A 19276-nucleotide genomic window follows, 5' to 3' on the forward strand; every position below is an offset into this window, starting at 1 on the left:
TAACCTCAGTAAAACTATGCCTAAACTTAAACTCATTACATTAACCTCAGTAAAAAGAAAAGAGAAAACGGTCCGCTGGGGGCGTGGCCTGGGGGGGGGGGGGGGGGGGGGAGCGGTCTGTGGAAATAAATGGGGGTTAAGGCCTGGGTAATCCAGCATGGCAGTGTCTCGCAGGTTCGAGTCCCGATCCCGACGAACTTTGCTGTGGGTCTTCCCAGTTCCCACCCATCTCTCTCCCCCCCCCCGTTTCCTGTCAACTTACTATGTATCTATCATTAAAGGCAACAAAGCCCCGCCTCCAACAAAAATTATACTAAAAAAAGAAAGAAAAATAAATGGGGGTTAAGTGTGTTTTGGGGAGAGCGTCCTGGTTACCAACACATATACCACCTCTATGAAAGTATGCTCTCACTCGCACGCACGTGCGCCCACGCACGCGCACACACACACACACACACACACACACACACACACACACACACACACACACACACACACACACACACACACACACACACACACACACACGCACGCACACACACACACAGAGCCAGGCTCTATTGGTATGCTAGATACTTTTCTACAGCAAGATAATCAGCACATACTGTACATATATGTGCCTGCTAGATACTCAACAAAAATAAATCAACAAAAAAATATTTAGTGTCTTTGCCCTATATTGTATTTTTCTAGCCCAGGAGGTCCGAAAGCTCTCCATGCCAAAGACCCCCAAATAGTCTCAGCTTCTGGCTTCTATAAAAACAAAAGTTAATAGCTAAAATACCAGATCTACAAGCTCCTTACAAAAGTCTTACTTTGCAACACATTTTGAGCGTGTAGAACGGTTCTTGGAACATTTTTGACAATGTATCAATGTTCTTGAATGTTAATGCCAATGTCATGCAAATCTCAATACCATGCCATGCCAGGTTTAAAGTAGTAAAAAATATCTTATGACTATGTTTTTAAAAGCCCTCCACTTTGGAAATCTGTGAGCCTTACGTGAATGATTTGTGTTCATAAGCATACTCATCAACCCAGGGTATAATGTTTTATAGAACGTTTAAACTTTTAAGTGTCGCTCATGAATGGAGTATAACTACTATTTTAGCCTCGCCAGTCGCTACAGGTTGGAATAGAAAATGGATATACCATGGTGTGGGCATGGTGTGGGCATGGTTGGCATGGTGTGGGCATGGTTGGCATGGTGTGGGCATGGTTGGCATGGTGTGGGCATGGTTGACATGGTGTGAGCATGGTTGGCATGGTGTGGGCATGGTGTGGGCATGGTTGGCATGGTGGGCATGATGTGGGCATGGTGTGGGCATGGTTTAAGCATATTGATCACACATCTGTTATTGCCACACATTATTGTCACGTGTTTAGGACATGTGTACTAACAACCAGCCAGGCTGCCAAGCACTAGGTAATGCCACCCTAACCTAGCCTTCCTTTAGCAACCACTGACTAGCAACCACTGACTAGCAACCACTGACTATAGCAACCACTGTGTCAGTCACATAACTAGCAGCCACCAACAGAGTGAGTAATGCCCTAGCGACCACCATGTCATAATTGTCCATGGAGTCAGCCTCATTCAGCAGTTTCACTGCTATTCTGTAAAAGAAAACGCACATGCGTGCGAGCGTTGTTGCGTGCATGCTTGTGTGCATTCTGAAGCATAACTGACCTATATTTAAGCTGCTTGAACATGCTATAGTAATAATATTGGATGAATAATAATTATAATAATATAAAGATGCTTGAACATGCCATCATAATATCAGATGTATTATGATCATCTGAGATGATGTGTATCCATGCACATTTTGTTTTCATACATGTAATGGATTAAGAGTTTCCTAAAAAAAAATGAAAATTATCGGTTGGGGAAAATAATTGCCACATCATGCGTTGATGCTTTAATTCAGTGGTTTTCAACCCTTTCATGTCAAGGTCCATTATGTATTCTGCATTTGTGCCACGGAACCACCATTTGATGACATTTAGCCTCTCAGACCCCAGACTTTGTTATCGTTGGATGAGATTTTGTCCACAATTCCATGCTGCATTGAGGTTGGTATACCATTAGGAGAGATAACAGGCAAGCTTTGATCAAAATACCAATTCTTCTACATTCTCTAATTGCGTAGACGTCTTGTAGATTAAGTAATGTAGATGTTTAACAATAATGTACGGTAACTCCTGCGAGCGTAAACATTAAACCAAATGGCTTTCATGTTACGCTCTCAGGAGTCCATTTGTTTACCAGCTCTCCATCATTTAGCTGGATGGACCACCTGGAACCCCCTCAAGGACCAACCGGTTGAGAACCACGGTTCCTATTACTGCAGCCGTGCTTATTGTTAAAGTGATTCAGAGAGCATGCAAGGAAGGTTTCACAGCTTACCCTCATCCCTTCAAAACGTGACAAGGCCCTAAGGGGCCTCAGGGCCCTCAGGGTCCTGAGTGATTTTATGGGGCCTAGATCGGAGTAGCCCAACGCGTTAGCTACGAGGGTGATTATAGACACCTAGAGAGAGAGAGAGAGAGAGAGGGAGAGAGAGAGAGAGAGAGAGAGAGAGAGAGAGAGAGTGAGAGAGAGAGAGAGAGTGAGAGGGGAGAGAGGAGCCACACAGTCACAGTGGATACAGAGAGAAAGACTGACCCTACTTAAGGATGGTAGTACGGCTAATGAACTTATACTATACATACATACACACATATACACATACATGTACATATACACACACATACATATATGCGTATATATATCACACACACACACACACAGTACGGTGTGTTACGGTGCGTTTGAAAAACCGGTCAGATTGAAATAAGGAGCGCTCGTGTTCTTCGAGATCACCCAAACCATGACGATTCTGTGCCTGTCGGTGCGTAACCATAGAGTTATAATATCATAACTAGAGAGAGCGGAGGAGGAGCGACAGCCCCGCCCCATGCATTTCACTTAAATGGAATTAAGGTATAGTACCACTCAAGCGTTGATATGATTGGTTGGCTCCTACCATAGTACCCCTCGAGCGTTGATATGATTGGTTGGCTCCTACCATAGTACCCCTCGAGCGTTGATATGATTGGTCGGCTCCTATACCATAGTACCCCTCGCGCTGTTCTTGTGGTATACCTCTACGTCACGTCCCGCGTCACGAATTCGTCACTCACTCACGAGTCGACTGAAGGTGACTTTGCAAAAGCTCGGCACCGTGACTTGCTCGCTTTAGCTCGTTTTCGGCGGCGCCTCTCGTGGCTCAAGTCACCTTCAGGCGACGCACCTCCGTCGGTGAAGCAGAATGCACCTTTTTCAATCTGATTTATTTTCCAATCGCACTGTTACACACGTATATGTATGTATATATGCGCGTGTGTGTGTGTGTGTGTGTGTGTGCGTGCGCGCGCGCGCGTGTGTGTGTGTACACACATAGTATAAAGTTCATATACTGTATATGTGTAAATGTATGTATCGACTGTATATACACCACAATTGAAAAAGGATAGCGTTAAACAGAAGTTGATAGAATATACAGGAAGTTCAGGAAGTGATTCTCTGAGTGTGTTTGTCTTTGTTTGGTGTGTGTGTTTTGCGTTTCGTCGGCTTTAGTTCGGCAGGCTGGGTGAAGCTCGCTCTATGAACCAAAGCTCCAAACACGCTGCGACACACACCGCGAGAGAACAACACCTGGAAAAGAGAAACTCGGAGCACTTTGACAACACGTTGACACACGGAGAGAGAAGAGCACGAGAAGAGAAGAACACACCACCAAATCAGAGGAGAGAAATGCATTCACAAACGACACAAACTCAATGTGACACGAGAAAATGCACAACGTACACACGCGCGCGCGCGCACACACACACACACACACACACACACACACACACACACACACACACACGGTACGGTTACGGTTACACCTGACGAAAACCACAACACGGTGTTCACACCCAGAGAGCAGAAGGGGAAGAGAGGAGCGCAGGTAGGTGGCTGAGGAGGAGCAGGACATTTGGGGGGGTTTATTTGGGGAGGAGAGCATAAACCTGTAAGAAAAAGGAAAGAATACGTCCCCACAGAGCACATGAACCTTACCCTGCTGGGCCCCTAGTCTCTCTCTCTCTCTCTCCTGCATGTCAGCAGCACAACAATGTCTCTCTCTCAACTTTAAAGAGAGGCACTGTTAGACACCTCCTGCTGTGAGAAGAAAGGACAGCAGGTCAATGAGCTCATCAGCAGTTATTATAATTATTGTTGTTGTTATTATTAGTAGTAGTATTATTATTAGTATTATTATTCATAACAACACAGTGGATCATATGACAGGAAGCACATCATATGAGTGCTTCCTGTATGGCTGGACTGTAGACTGGGGGCGGGGTGGCGCCGTGGCGGGGCCGCGGTGAGAGCTGGAGAGTTTAAAGCCTGAAACGCGACCCTACCCGAGACTCTGGTTGACCCTACCCGAGACTCTGGTTGACCCTACCCGAGACTCTGGTTGACCCTACCCGAGACTCTGGTTGACCCTACCCGAGACTCTGGTTGACCCTACCCGAGACTCTGGTTGACCCTACCCGAGACTCTGGTTGACCCTATCCAAGCCTCGGGTTGACCCTAACCTCGGGTTGACCCTAACCTTGGGTTGACCCTAAACTCGGGTTGACCCTAAACTCGGGTTGACCCTAAACTCGGGTTGACCCTACCCGAGCCCGTTGATAACACTAGTGGAAGAGGCACTGAAATCCCAGGAAATCTCATGGCTTCATTTTATAATATAATATATGCTCCTCGTAATGCTCCTCGTAATGCTCATGTTAAAATGCATTACACTAGGGTTTTTTAATGAGTTTCGGTGTTAATCTCAAGCCTCACATCTCCATATATACGCTGCCCTCTGTAGGAGGGGGTGATAACTACACCCCGATTAACCAATCAGAGAACGACATGCAACGAAAGACAAACACAACACATACAAGCATACATTCGTAATGTAAAACATGGTGAAGCCTTCCTTTAGTTAAATTAAAACAAGGTGAAGCCTTCCTTTAGGTAAATTAAAACATGGTTGAAGCCTTCCTTTAACTAAATTATATAACATGTTGAAGCCTTCCTTTAGCTAAAGTAAAACATGTTGAAGCCTTCCTTTAGCTAAAGTAAAACATGGTGAAGCCTTCCTGTAGCTAAAGTAAAACATGGTGAAGCCTTTTCCTTTAGCTAAAGTAAAACATGGTGAAGCCTTTTCCTTTAGCTAAAGTAAAACATGGTGAGCTAAGGCCAAGATGGAAATAGCAAGACTCGCCATCTCCGGTTTACTCCGGTCGTGAAAAGTGACATGAAAGTGTTTGAGAACGACTGACATAGAAAAACAGCCTTTTCAAGAAAACAGTCAGGATTTAGAAAACATTTGCAGAATCGTTCCCAGGTCAAAATGTGTTTAGAGTGGCCGGTAGAGTGGCCGGATGGGAACCACAGGGTTCCCAGTTCGATCCCTGTGGGCTCCCCCCCAGAGTTAGTGTCAAAGTGTCCCTCGAGCAAAACGCTGCAACTCCTAATTGCTAATCCCAATGTGCAGGTTGGTTGCCTCGCATGGTTTCCTCCGCCATAGGTGTGTGTGAGCCGGTGAGGCTATAGCTGTCAGGCTAACAAGGATAGCATGTTTTCCATCCCTAGAGCATATATTTTCGACTCAGAAGGTGTGGAAAAGAGTTGATACCAGGAAAGCAGCTGAGACAGCATCTCCGGACGAATCATAAAGACCTGAGTGCACTGATCTCCTGTGCTATACCGTTCATAACCACCACATTCAACCTATCTCAGGCTTGCAATTACAAATAATCTCTCCCTCTTCTTTACACCTGTAAACTTGTGACGTGACATTAGAGTTGAGTTGGTTTGAGTCCAGTAAACAGTACCAAGAGGTGAAGTGGGTTAAGAGGCAAGTGAAGGGCCAGGGTTACATTCAGGCTAATCCTGTTCCTCCCCGGCACCTTGGACCCACGGAGGTCTGCCCAGCGTCCCAACAGACAACAAAGACATCTCCCACTTTAGTTCAACTGTGAACGTCATGGTCCCCACCAGCCCTCTGCTGGTGCTCACACTGAACACAAACGGCTTTGTGGCCTGGAGGACTATAGCTTCACCACCTTCATCAGGTTTGTGGGCCGTATAGGAATAGCTCCACAGATTAAGAGGTTCGGGTATCTGGTTAGGAACTCATAGGATGCCTCTCGAGCGTCCCACTAGGGAGGTCCTCGATGCACGGGGACCGCCTCGGGATCCCCCATGATGTTGCTCTGCAGAAGGAAGTCTGGAGATCTCTGCTGGAGCTGTTGCCCCTCCCCCCGCGACCCGACTACGGATAAGCGGTTGAACACGGATGGAAGGAATAGCTCCAACACCTTCCTCGTGGAGGACTACCTTCATCCTGTAAGACCACCTTCATCCTTATATAGGACTATAGCTCCACCACGTTCATCCTCTAGAGTATAGACTCAGCGGAGAACCCGCAGCGATGAGAGGACGTATAGCTGGAGGAGGTGGCTCTTCTTGAATGTCGGTATAAAACCAAGGAGATGCTCGTGGACTTCAGAGGAACTCCCCTCGTGATCAACGGTACACTAAGGAGATGATCGTGAACTTCAGAGGACCTCCCCTCGTGATCAGCGGTATACACCTACGGTAGCGAGGGTGAGCAGAGTCTAAGTACGGTACCTCGTTTATAGACTGACGTCATTGCTGGAACAACAAGACACGTGGAAAGGCAGCGGCTTTTACACCTCGGACAAGCGAGTTCCTTCTACTCAGATCTATACCACTCAGTTCTTTGTGTGTACACAGGGACCACCCAACGTCTCCTCCAGGGACCTGCAGCGCACCGCAGGTACTTTCCTCGCCTTCCCGAAGGAAACGCAGCTACCCCAGCAATAGACATATGGGTTTGCGAGTCACTTACGTATTGCAGCTTTAATCACTAGCAGTACTGTAACATTATATCTATATATATATAAATGCACCATGTCTCTGTGTGTGTGTATCTGTAATCCAGCGTCTGTAACTCAGTACAAATTCGACACACGTTCCACACCACCACAGGGAGTGCAGTGCCCGGCCTTGGGTCGGTGGGATATACCAGCACAAAAGCCTCGGCTCAGGCTCTGGACAAGACCCAAATTTTCCAATTGATCACACCTGATCACCACTAGATCTGCATAGACTCCATATTTGGGCATGCCTGACAAATAACTCCATATATGGGCATAAAAGGGACACAGCCATAGTAACTGGGTGGGGCATTCATTTACAACTTGCATCGTTACCAATGGGCACCGCTCTAGTATAATTAAATCTGGTCCTTAAAGGCAATTTTCAAAAGCCAATGTTGTATTACCACCACCACCACTACTACTACTACTACTACTACTACTACTACTACTACTACTATAATAATAATGAATGTTTTACAAAGCAGTAGAAACTGGTTTAGTTTGACTGCATTAAACGTGAGTCATCTGAATCAATGCCAGCATCTCCCATTTCCAAATGTAATAATAATAGATATTGCGGCAGTTTGACTGACTGTAAAACAACAGTTACAATAACAACAATGCAACAAATAATATATTATAACAATGCAATAAATAATGACACATTTTGATCTGCCTCCTTGAAGAAAGAATGATTCTATCAACATTGAAGGTGTGTGTGTGTGTGTGTGTGTGTGTGTGTGTGTGTGTGTGTGCGCGTGCGTGCGTGCGTGCGTGCGTGCGTGCGTGCGTGTGCATGTGCGTGTGCGTGTGCGCGTGCCATGCGTCACAGAAGCGTTTTTCCAATTCTTAATCTCAGAACCATTTTTTATCATGTCGGAAGTGATAAAACAAATACATTACCAAACTAAATAATGAAAAGTGGAACTGGAACACTATAAATTATAAACTGATAAATGATCTTTGTGGGTTATCCATCCTGATTTACATGTGTAACCACCTGCAAAATTTCATTTTCTGTTTACTGAAGAGCAGGAGAGACAAGGAGACCGTGGTACTGAACAAACACTGTATAGATTTAAAAATGTAACAAACATTTGAAAGATTATAATATGGCATACTGGCATTGTTATGGTGCGTTCCCACGAGCAGATGCAAAGAGATTCACACACACAGCATATTTGCGCGTCGGTTAGTTCCACAAGCGTCACTGAAGTGCCAATAATCACGATAAAGCACGACCCCTCGAGTGTAATATTGCACTTCGACAACAGTTACGTGTATGAATGGTATAGATTGTATCTTTGCATCTGCCCGTGCAGTGAACGCAGCATCACACATAACATACTAATTAACATGTCATTATATTATTATTCACACGGTGGCCAGTTTTCTGTCATGACATCATTGGGGGACGGGGTTTCCCATCCCCTAAGTTTGATGTAAGATAAAAAATGGCCGCCATGTTGAATAATGCTCCATTGCATTGCATTGAGTCACAAGGAAACCTTTCTGATTTTGAACCTACAGCATAATGTCATTGGTATGGTGTCATCAGTCCGGTGACACTAAAACAATGCATTTGACATAAGCGTTGGGTGAAATACGCAGGGTACACTATTGTGCTGTATATCAGTGGTTATATTTAAACCCTTCATATCAAGGTTCATTATTCATTCATCATTTGATCCACGTACGGATCACCATCATTTTGATTTGACCATTTAACCTCTCAGACCTCTCAACACATTTTGTCCACAATTCCATGCTGTTATGTTGGTACCATTAGGAGAGATAACAGGCAAACATTGATCAAAATAACAATTCTTCTACACTCTCTAATTGTGTAGTCTACTTGTAAATTAAGTAATGCAGATTTCTAACAATATTTTTAACTCTTGTAATGTAACCAAATGGACGTTAAGTGTTAAGAGATCTATAGAGTTAGAGGTCCATTTGGTTTCATTTCACACTCAAGAGTCATACACGGGTCCGTTTGGTTAACAACTCTCCGTCATTTAGCTGGGGACCACCTGGAGCCCCCTCAAGGACCCCTGGTGGTCCCCAACTTGGACCACTGCTGTAAAACGGTATATCCGAATATCAGAAACAAAGGCGTTCAGGTTACAAATAGCCGACGTGTCCTTGTGGTCTCCTGTCATGTGATGCTCGTCTAACGAGGACACAGGACCATATGCTGCCAACGCATTCTCACCCCCACCTTGGGGAGCAAAGCGACGGCTCGGGACTGATTTGAGCAAACAGAAAACATTGCTCCATGGTGGACTCTTAGAGTATATATGAATAGAGAGGCGGCACCCGGAGGAAACCCGGAGGCGAAATGGACACGGTGGAATAGTGGAATTTGTCATTGCAGCTCGAGCCCGTTGACTATCAGTGCGCACGTTCATGTTATTGGGCCCATGACACGTGAACGAATGTTTCATACGTGAACGCACGCAAACGGCGCGATGATAGTCAACGACCAGCGCGTTCATGTTATTGGGGGCAATCCATCCCAGAATGCACTCTGTTCCTACCCGGAAGGAGGAGTGAAATCGCCTCATGCGCCTTTTGAGCAACTTAATGCAAGTGGATGGGAGGCGGAATCCGGTGCCGTCTCTATTCATATATACTCTAAGGGTGGACTGGGTTAGTGACCTACGTGGCCAGTTAAAACTGAGGTTAGGGTTAGTGACCTACGTGGCCGGTTAAGACTGAGGTTAGGTTTAGCGACCTACGTGGCCGGTTAAGACTGAGGTTAGGTTTAGCGACCTACGTGGCCGGTTAAGACTGAGGTTAGGGTTAGCGACCTACGTGGCCGGTTAAGACTGAGGTTAGGTTTAGCGACCTACGTGGCCGGTTAAGACTGAGGTTAGGGTTAGCAACCTACGTTGCCGAGGTTAGGGTTTGGGATAGTGCTAGTAATTGGTCGGACTAATATAACGGGAAGTCGGTTACCGCTCCATGAAGTCACTACACAGGTCATTGTGGCAGTGTGTGTATACATGCTACAGGGGTAGGGGTGTCATGATACATTTTGACAGTGCTGGGATACAGCATCACGATACATGGTCGACAATACGATGCACAGACGATATTGGTCTGATTCATGGCGATACGATATAAGTAGCCTTGCAGAGCCATGGGGCTCATAGGGCAGGAGCCTATATCTACTGTTTCTGTAGCGTGAGGCAGCTTGATGTACAAGTACACCCCCTGGACATGACGCTAGTATGTCGCAGGGAGGCATTGGGTTCCATTTTTAGAGTCTTTGGTATTTGACCCGGCCGGGGATTGAACCCCAACCTCCCAGTCTCAGGGCGGACACTCTAACCACAAGGCCACGGAGCTGGTGGGCGATACGATATGATGCGATTCAATGATTTCAAATCGACACAGTAACTATTCAGCAAAGAAATTAATTCTGTGTGAAACGTGTGGATATAGTGCAGGTTTTCATAAGGGAAACATTTATAATTGTATGGATATACGTTAAATAAACACAGTGATTCTCTAACCACAGCTTGACATGAACACAGAGAATACGCACATTTATCGATAGACCACGTGTAGTGATATTGAATGGAAAAGTAACCAAACCCCTGTTTTCCTTTTTTTCTTCTTGCAATTTGCTAAATACAGCGCACACATACATATTGCAAAATGCTCGTTACACCCCCCCACTACAGGCTAATCCATATGTTTATGTAAATAACTATATGCACGACTCTACCACAATCAAAGAGCCCGCTCTATTGGAATGAACGTTTGTGGTGAATGAAAATCAAATGAGTTATACTTACATCCACAATGAAGAAGTCCAGCCAGCACCAGGCGTTGGTGAAGTATTTGACGAATCCGTACGCCACAAATTTGAGCAACATCTCCAGGATGAAGATGTAGGTGAAGACCGAGTCAGCGTACTGCAGGATGACCTTGATGGTCTTCCTCTGCTCGATGTAGATGTCCTCAAACGCCTGGAGAGCAGCGCAAAGGAGAGGAGAGCAGCCGTTAACAGCACTGGCAAATCATGTACATTCATTTATAGCAGGGTTTTATTTATTTAACCCTTTTCACAACAAGGTCCATTATTTATTGCTGCATATAAGCCACGGACCACCATTTGATGACATTTAGCCTCTCAGACCCAAAACGATAGAATATTGTGTTGCCGTCGGATATGATTTTGTCTAATAATTCCAAGCTGTATTGATGTTGGTACCATAATTGTGCAGACTTCTTGCAAATGCAGAGTTTAACAACAATTGAACTCTTCAGAGCGTGAAATGGAACCGTTTGGTATAATTTGACACTCTTGAGAGTTAAAGATCGAATAAGAAGGGTCAATTTTGTTACCAACTCTCCATCATTTAGCATGTGGACCACCTATAACTATAGCCTGTGTGCGTACGTGTGTGCGTGCGTGCGTGCGTTGTTCTCACCAGTGCGCCACTGCTCAGCAGGATCATGAAGATGATGAGCGTCTCAAACCAGTTGTGTTCTACGATCAGGTAGCACGTCTTCCTCAGGAACCACCAGTGTTTGCCCCAGCCGTGGGTGATGGGCACGTCACAGCACTTATAACTGGCCACGCACTCTGCATTATGGGGGGGGACAACATTTCTATTTAGAAACGTCTCCTGTGGACTCTGCATTATGGGGGGGGACAACATTTCTATTTAGAAACGTCTCCTGTGGACTCTGCATTATGGGGGGGGACAACATTTCTATTTAGAAACGTCTCCTGTGGACTCTGCATTATGGGGGGGGACAACATTTCTATTTAGAAACGTCTCCTGTGGACGGGTGTTGAAAACTATAGCACTCGTGCTAATACACTTAAGCGACGCATCTGCAATGCAACGTGATCCGTCCGTCTTCGACCTGCTCATCCGTATGCGGGTCACGCCGGTGGCAAAAGCTCCACCAGAGAGCTCCTGACTTCCCTCTCCAGAGCAACATTAGAGTAACGTAATGTTACTAACGTAGTAGCGTAGCGTAGCCGCCGTATAGCGTAGCCGCCGTAGCGTAACGTAACATGATAAATAAAGCCTTATACCGTCGGTCCAACAGGCGTCGGGGTCCAGGTACTCCTCCACCACCTCCACCACCGCGACCTCCTCCACGTCAGGCTTGATGTCGATGGTGCTCCCCTCTGACGAGCTGGTGTCGTCCAGCTGCGGCGACACACACAACAGCACTTTTACATGTGGTTTAATAATGTGTTAGTTTCCCACCCGGTGCCAATTGAACAAAAACTACAATCCTGGTGCGCTATACTCTGCCTCTGCCAACCTGGGGAGAGCCCTGCACTGATGAGCTCATGCACATTCCTTCAATGCGTGAGGAGTGAGCAGGCCGCTTCTTATCATCTGACAGGGGGGGAGTTTGACAAAAAGGATGTTTAAAAAAGGATGTTTAGTGTTCTAGGGTTAAATGTTGTACATCCTGCTCATTATGCATTTAAAACCCATTTAAAACCTGCAAGGCCGAAGAACCTATGTTTCTGTGTCAGTGGTGCTCAAACTTTTTCATGTCAAGGACCCCCAAAAACTATATGCAGATCTACAAGCTCGTAGCGCTGCACTACTATGAGCTTGTAGATCTGCTATTTTTCAATAGGTTAGCTAAAGTATAACATAATGCTTAAAACACCAAAACAAAAGGGGTTCCCGTCCTGAATGTGTTAAATACATACTTCTTAAACCCGATTATAAATTGTAAGCATTCTATATAAACACTCCACACTCTACTAGCTTACATCCTAGTCCAACATAGAATGATGCTGCACTTTGTAATACAGAGTCGGCACACACACACACACACACACACACACACACACACACACACACACACACACACACACACACACACACACACACACACACACACACACACACGGAGCAGCAGTCTGCCTCCCTCCCCCTGCCTCCTCCTGATTGGCTGACGGGGGGATCTGTTTGTGTCTGTCCAATGATGATGCTGTGATTGGTTGACTGAGATGATGCTGACGCTGTGATTGGTTGACTGTATACTGTACCTTTCCTTTTCCTTCTCTCTGAATCAGGTCAAGGTGGCCGCCTTGTCACAACTATAGTGTAACACTCCCACTATCATAGCAGGATGGTGTGTGTGTGTGTGTGTGTGTGTGTGTGTGTGTGTGTGTGTGTGTGTGTGTGTGTGTGTGTGTGTGTGCGCGTGCATGCATTTCCTTATTTATATGTAGGATGAAGGCTCCCTGGAACTCTGAGAGTGTACAAACAGAGCACTCTCAGAGTTACACATCCATTTGGGATGGCTGTGGCTCAGGAGGTAGAGCAGGTCGCCCAATGATCCATGGGTCGGCGGTTCGAATCCCGGCTCCTCCTCCTGTCTACATGTCCAAGTGTCCTTGGACAAGACACTGAACCCCACATTGCCTCCAGTGGTTTCCACCATTAAAGGCCATTTTTTAAACTATAGCTCCTCACCACTCGCCCTGCACACTTCCACTCGGTTTGAGCATGGATGTATAAATAATAGAGGACGCAATGCAATGCAAGTGGATGGGAGGGGGATTCCGGTGCCGTCTCTATTATTTATATATCTATGCTCAAACCAAGTGGAAGTGTGTAGGACGACTGGTGAGGAGCTAGTTTCAAGAAGGGGGTTGGCGTGTGAATGTGGGAAGGGAGGACGCTGGCGTCGCCCGTTCGCCGCTTCACCTCCCAAAGTATCAATGTAAGCGCTTTGAGTAGACACGTAGTGCATAGAAAAGCACTATAAAAATGCAATCCATTATTATTATTATTAACTTTAACTTGATAATGTCTTGATCTGTTTGTTGTCTTGATCTGCCTTCGCCCCCTCACTAACCACTGCTATAACCTCTTTCTACCACACCAAAATCCAATCCTGTACTTCTAACCCAAGGAAGCTCTTCTCCACTTTCTCCTCCCTCCTTATTAAGCCCCCTCCCCCCACTCAACCTGCATCCCTCACTGCTGATGTTTTCGCCAACTACTTCGAGAAGAAGGTTGATGATATCAGCAGCTCCTTTCCTCCCCTCCCACATAAAGTGGCATCTGACTCAACCAACACTAACCCCAACATACCATGCATGTCCTCCTTCTCTCCTCTTTCCCCAGACGAGGTTCTACAACTATAGTGACATCCACTAGACCTACCACCTGTTCTCTAGACCCTGTCCCGGCTCCAACCTTCCAGACCATCGCACCTGATCTGCTCCCCTTCATCACCTCCATCATCAACACCTCAGTAACCTCAGGCTGCGTCCCATCTGCCCTCAAGTCAGCCAAGAGTAACACCACTGGTCACAATACCAACCTTGATGAGGCATGACATTTTTCATTTCCTTAAAATAAACATTTTGGAGACACATAAAACGATACTCACGTCGGTCTTCTCCATCTCCGACTCGCTGCTGAAGTCCTCGGTGTTGAGGTTCTCGAAGTCGGACTCTCCGACGGCGATGGGAACGCACACGGTGAGGTTGGGGTTGTGGATGAAGGACATGTAGTCCTCGTCGATCATGTACTTCCCCACGGAGCTGCCGATGCCGCTGGTCGTGCCGTTGCCGTTCTTCACGTAGTCCAGCTCGCGGTTGATGTCCACGCCCGTGTGGTTGGCGATGCAGTTCACCTTCTTGTCGAACATGTCGTCCAGAGGCTTCTCCTCTTCCTCTTCCGGGGGCTGGCGGGAGTGTGGCGGGAAGAGATGGGTGGGCAGATGGGTGGGGCATAGAGGGAAGGGATGGGTGGGAAGATGGGTGGGGCGTAGAGGGAAGAGATGGGTGGGCAGATGGGTGGGGCGTAGAGGGAAGAGATGGGAGGGCAGATGGGTGGGGCATAGAGGGAAGAGATGGGTGGGCAGGTGGGTGGGGCGTAGAGGGAAGAGATGGGTGGGCAGATGGGTGGGGCATAGAGGGAAGAGATGGGTGGGGCGTAGCAGGAAGTGATGACATTAGGGTTGCAAACAATGAACTCTGCCATTCATGTCTATAGATGTCATTAACACATACGTATTGGTCTAAAAATAGACTATAGAATATAGTAAATCTAGTATAATTATTCAATTTAATAATAATCACTTTGAGATTTTTCCGTACCTTTCGTAAGTGCGTTTCGACGAATTGGAGCACCTCAAGCTTGGCCCAGGCAATTCCCTCCTTGATGCGAACGGTGGCTATCTGCAGGTTGTTGGGCTCTCCGTCGTCATCCGTGGCTGCGAGGTTGTCTGCGCTGAAGGAGCTCAGCAGCAAGGCAAGGAACAAGTTCAACACCTGGAATGAACACACAGCAAGGGAAGGAACAAGTTCAACACCCTGGAATGAACACACAGGAAGGGCAAGCATAGGCGGCAGGTGGATTTTTACCTTTGGGTAGGCTAGAATTGCGTGGGGGGGCGGGGGGGGGGGGGGGGGAGGGGGGGAGGGATGCGAAAGCAACATCCTTGACCCAATTATAGCCACTAGCATATAGCTTTTAATTAAAGTTCCCCGAGCATTGTTTTTTTTTTTCTTTTGTTTCTTTTGTTTTGGTCTTTTTCTCTCAAGTCTCGAGTCAGCGTGGAGATTACCCGGCGGTGTTAATGCCCCATCCCGGCTCATGGCTCTTCACAGACGGCCCAGAGACAGCAGCCACTCCGCTGAACGGGTCAGTGTTGCTGCAGTGGTGTGAACTGTGAACCGTGCGGGCGGTCACTGGTGGCGCTGCTGAGTGCTGACAGCCGAGCCGACTCACAGCTTCTTCTTAGTTCTGAATTACATTATCTTTGCCTTGAAAAAGACTGTAGGGCATATAGGCTATATCCATTTTGTGTTTTGCCGTTTTCCAAAAACAAACCAGTGCGCTACTGTTTGCTACAAAGCGACTGGAAGGGAGAGGTTTACAGACATACCAAGTAGCCAATCATAATGCTGATTAGGCCAGTCATTCATTCATTCACAATAGCCTTATATACTGTATAATGCTGCGCACACATATTATATATATTTAAAAAATACCCAGCATAATTTTTGGGAAGGCTAAGCCTTACATACCCGCCGCCTATGAAGGCAAGGAACAACACCTGGAATGAACACACAGGAAGGCAAGGAACAAGTTCAACACATGAAATGAACACAAAACAAGACAAGGAACAAGTTCAACACCTGGAATGAACACACAGGAAGGCAAGGAACAAGTTCAACACCTGGAATGAACACACAGGAAGGCAAGGAACAAGTTCAACACCTGGAATGAACACACAGCAAGGCCAGGAACAAGTTCAACACCTGGAATGAACACAACAAGGCAAGCCCTCAGGTACATATCTAAACTATTTTCAGCAATAGCATTATACAATTGCTTGGTATAATATGTTTTTTCGGTGGGTAGATCATGTTGATGAAAGTAGCTCTCAAGTCAGAAAGGTGAGGGCACCGCTGCTCATTGGACGGATTAGACCCTTCCTCACCCAGGAGTCAGCCCAGCTCCGTATCCAGACATCAGTCATATCAAAACTTGGCTATTGTAACATCCGGGACAGCACTTACACGTCCCACTCTTCTCCCTTCTGAATCCAAAACTCTGAAATGCACTTCCCGTTGCAATCAGAACGGCAGATTCACTCCCAATCTTCCGCCGTAGTCTGAAAACTCACCTCTACAGACTCCATTAACAGCCCGTATAGCACTGGTAACAAGACAACTCACCCCGTTTCTGTTTTCCTCCCAGAATTTTCCCCAGTGAGGGGTGGGAGAGGCTGGACAGCAGACGGCTGGACTTTGAATTTCTCTAACTATAAACTTTCATGACAGCAGACAGCCAAGTAAGTACAAATATAATTTATGAAAAGCTACTACAGTGAAGTCTGTTCACAGAAGTTGTTGTAGGATATGTGGGGATTATCTGACGAGGTACCATTTGAGTAGGCAAAACCTTAAATACACTAAATAATACTAAATTGTTTATAGGGTCAATATAAGTAAAATGATATAGCCTTTCCACAGGAGTATCCTTTTATATTTTTCCAAAAAGAATACAAACAGCTAATAGCATAATTACAAAGTTATCCCCCTCACTGGTGAGAATTCCGGGAGGAAAAACGGGCAAGCACCGGGGTGAGCTGTCCAGTATATTCGTAGCACTAAGCACTAGCCTCGCCGACCATACAGTCGTATAATGCAAAGGCTAAAACTTGTGTAATTTAGATAGAATTGTAATACTTGCCCGGTCCGAAAAACGTAACCTACGTTAACCATTGGTCTCGGCAAGCACCAATAAACATAAGTTACGTTTGTTCAGTTGTATTAATGTTCTGATCCGATCTAGTCGAAAAGGCTACTCACATTATAGCATCCGGATGGTTATGGTAAATTCTATCTATAGTATGTAGTGTTTTGCTGCTGCCAGTTCTCACCACCAGGTTCTGAGGTTCTGTCTGACCGTCTTCTTGACGGTCACGGCCATTGGGAACGGTTACACACCGGCGGCATTCCGACGCACCCCCGTTCCGACGCACTCCCATTCCGACCCAACACACAACCCCGCCTCCCCCATGCAGCCCCCACCAAGCACCCCACAGTGGCCCACGCACCATCCGAAACGGCGTCCGAAACGTAGGCTATACACAATCACCCCCGCTCCCCCCTCCGGAATTTAAACACCGCCATTCAACGCACAGGCAAAGGCGCACGTGTGTGAGCGCGCGCGCGTGCCAATTCTCGCCTTTGTCGAAGCATATTAACCTGTCATTAATCCAACCATTTTATTACATTAAATAAAGATCTGTCTCGGCTGATGATCTGTCCATGAAAGCATGAAACGGCACGGTCAGGATGACATGTGACGTGACGGCGCACGAGAGAGAAATTAATAATAATAATAATTGACTGCATACGGTATAGGCTATAATGAGTCCAGGCGTCCAGCACTGCAGGACACCCGCACCCTTCCGGGCGTTCACTCCATTTGCTCGTGCGTACATGTGTGCGTTTGTGTCAAAGTCAGAAGTTTAGTTTTTTTAATACAGGTCGGGAGAGAGAGAGAGAGAGAGAGAGAGAGAGAGAGAGAGAGAGAGAGAGAGAGAGAGAGAGAGAGAGAGAGAGAGAGACCCTTACACTGTTTGGTCATGGCATTTTCTTGCGCAGCTCAAATCTCATATAGTTATTTGAAAGACATCTGTTCTTATATAAACACTAAACACAAGAAGGCCTATGCTGCCTTTCTTTAAGATTAAAAGGGGTAATTAAAATATTCACCTATAGGCCGATATATTAGGCCTATTATAAATATTCATTCATTCATTCATTCAAATAATCATGCTGCAGTTACGGCAGTATAGCGCTGTTATTCAGCAGCAGGGCCGTGCTTATTCAATAGGCCAACTAGGCGGCCGCTTGGGGCACCAAATAGTCCATTCGGGGGCCCCTAAAAACAATCCAACATGTGGCCAAGGGGCTGAAGTGTAAAGTAGTTAGACAGGTACATATCAACCAGGCCCATTGTTGCTGTCAGCCTACTCTGTCTTCTACCCTGAGCCATCCTACCCTATAATAACATGAGATGGGGTTAAATCATTCGGTGCACTCAAATGCAAAACTGAAGACTGAAGAGGAGTTATTACAAAGTAGGGCGATACTGATGACATCCCCCATACGACTAAATCAGTTGAGCTGTTCCTGGGCGCAATAAGGGCCTTTCTCGGCCACACCCCTCTCCCACTGTTTATATTGCGTTTAGTTTCCAAGATGGCCGCAGCACCAGGAGGGGGTGGGGCGTAGGTGAGCGGGCGGGGTCGACATATGCCCTTACTGAGCTGCATTCAAGACACTTGTGTCTGACACCTGACTTGTGTCTCTGAACACAGCTTTGATGGATGTGTTCTACCAATGGTTAATAGATATTTTAGGAATGTTTTACAAACATATGTTAAACATGAACAAACGTGGAGGCCACATGAACAGTCATAAATAATTAATTCCTACCCATTCTTAAATGTTATACAATGTTATTATACATTTTAAAAAATGTACTGTATATAAATATCTTTGAAATTATTATTTATTTATCTACAAATAGCTTAGAGATTTATAAAAAATGTAGGCCTATATAAATGGCTTATTCATGAATAGTTGACTACTTACTAATTATTTACTAATAACGTATAAATGAGGTTTAAACATAGTTATAAATGTTTAGTTAAACATTTACAGATGTTAACAAACAGTGTCTGTTCATGATTATTACTAATCTACAAACTGCTTATAAATGTTTATAAATGCTTTATAAAGTTA

General features: G+C 45.9%; 1 protein-coding gene across 1 annotated transcript in view; it reads right to left on the reverse strand.

Moving 5' to 3' along the window:
* LOC308334324 (sodium channel protein type 8 subunit alpha-like) overlaps positions 1–17508 on the reverse strand; it is a gene marked incomplete at its 5' end in the record, with an annotated part of 30746 nt that extends 13238 nt beyond the window's left edge. Inside the window, 8 exons of the mRNA XM_080791025.1 lie at positions 2411–2533; positions 10803–10976; positions 11442–11596; positions 12059–12176; positions 14395–14691; positions 15107–15280; positions 16036–16068; positions 17401–17508. Of these exons, the coding sequence (XP_080647151.1) occupies positions 2411–2533; positions 10803–10976; positions 11442–11596; positions 12059–12176; positions 14395–14691; positions 15107–15280; positions 16036–16068; positions 17401–17508 (1182 nt within the window). The remainder of the gene's footprint in view (positions 1–2410; positions 2534–10802; positions 10977–11441; positions 11597–12058; positions 12177–14394; positions 14692–15106; positions 15281–16035; positions 16069–17400) is intronic.
* Between the last annotated feature and the right edge of the window lie 1768 nt (positions 17509–19276).

This window comes from Protomyctophum bolini, assembly GCF_963924005.1.
Source record: "Protomyctophum bolini genome assembly, chromosome: 2".
Lineage (NCBI taxonomy): Eukaryota > Metazoa > Chordata > Actinopteri > Myctophiformes > Myctophidae > Protomyctophum > Protomyctophum bolini.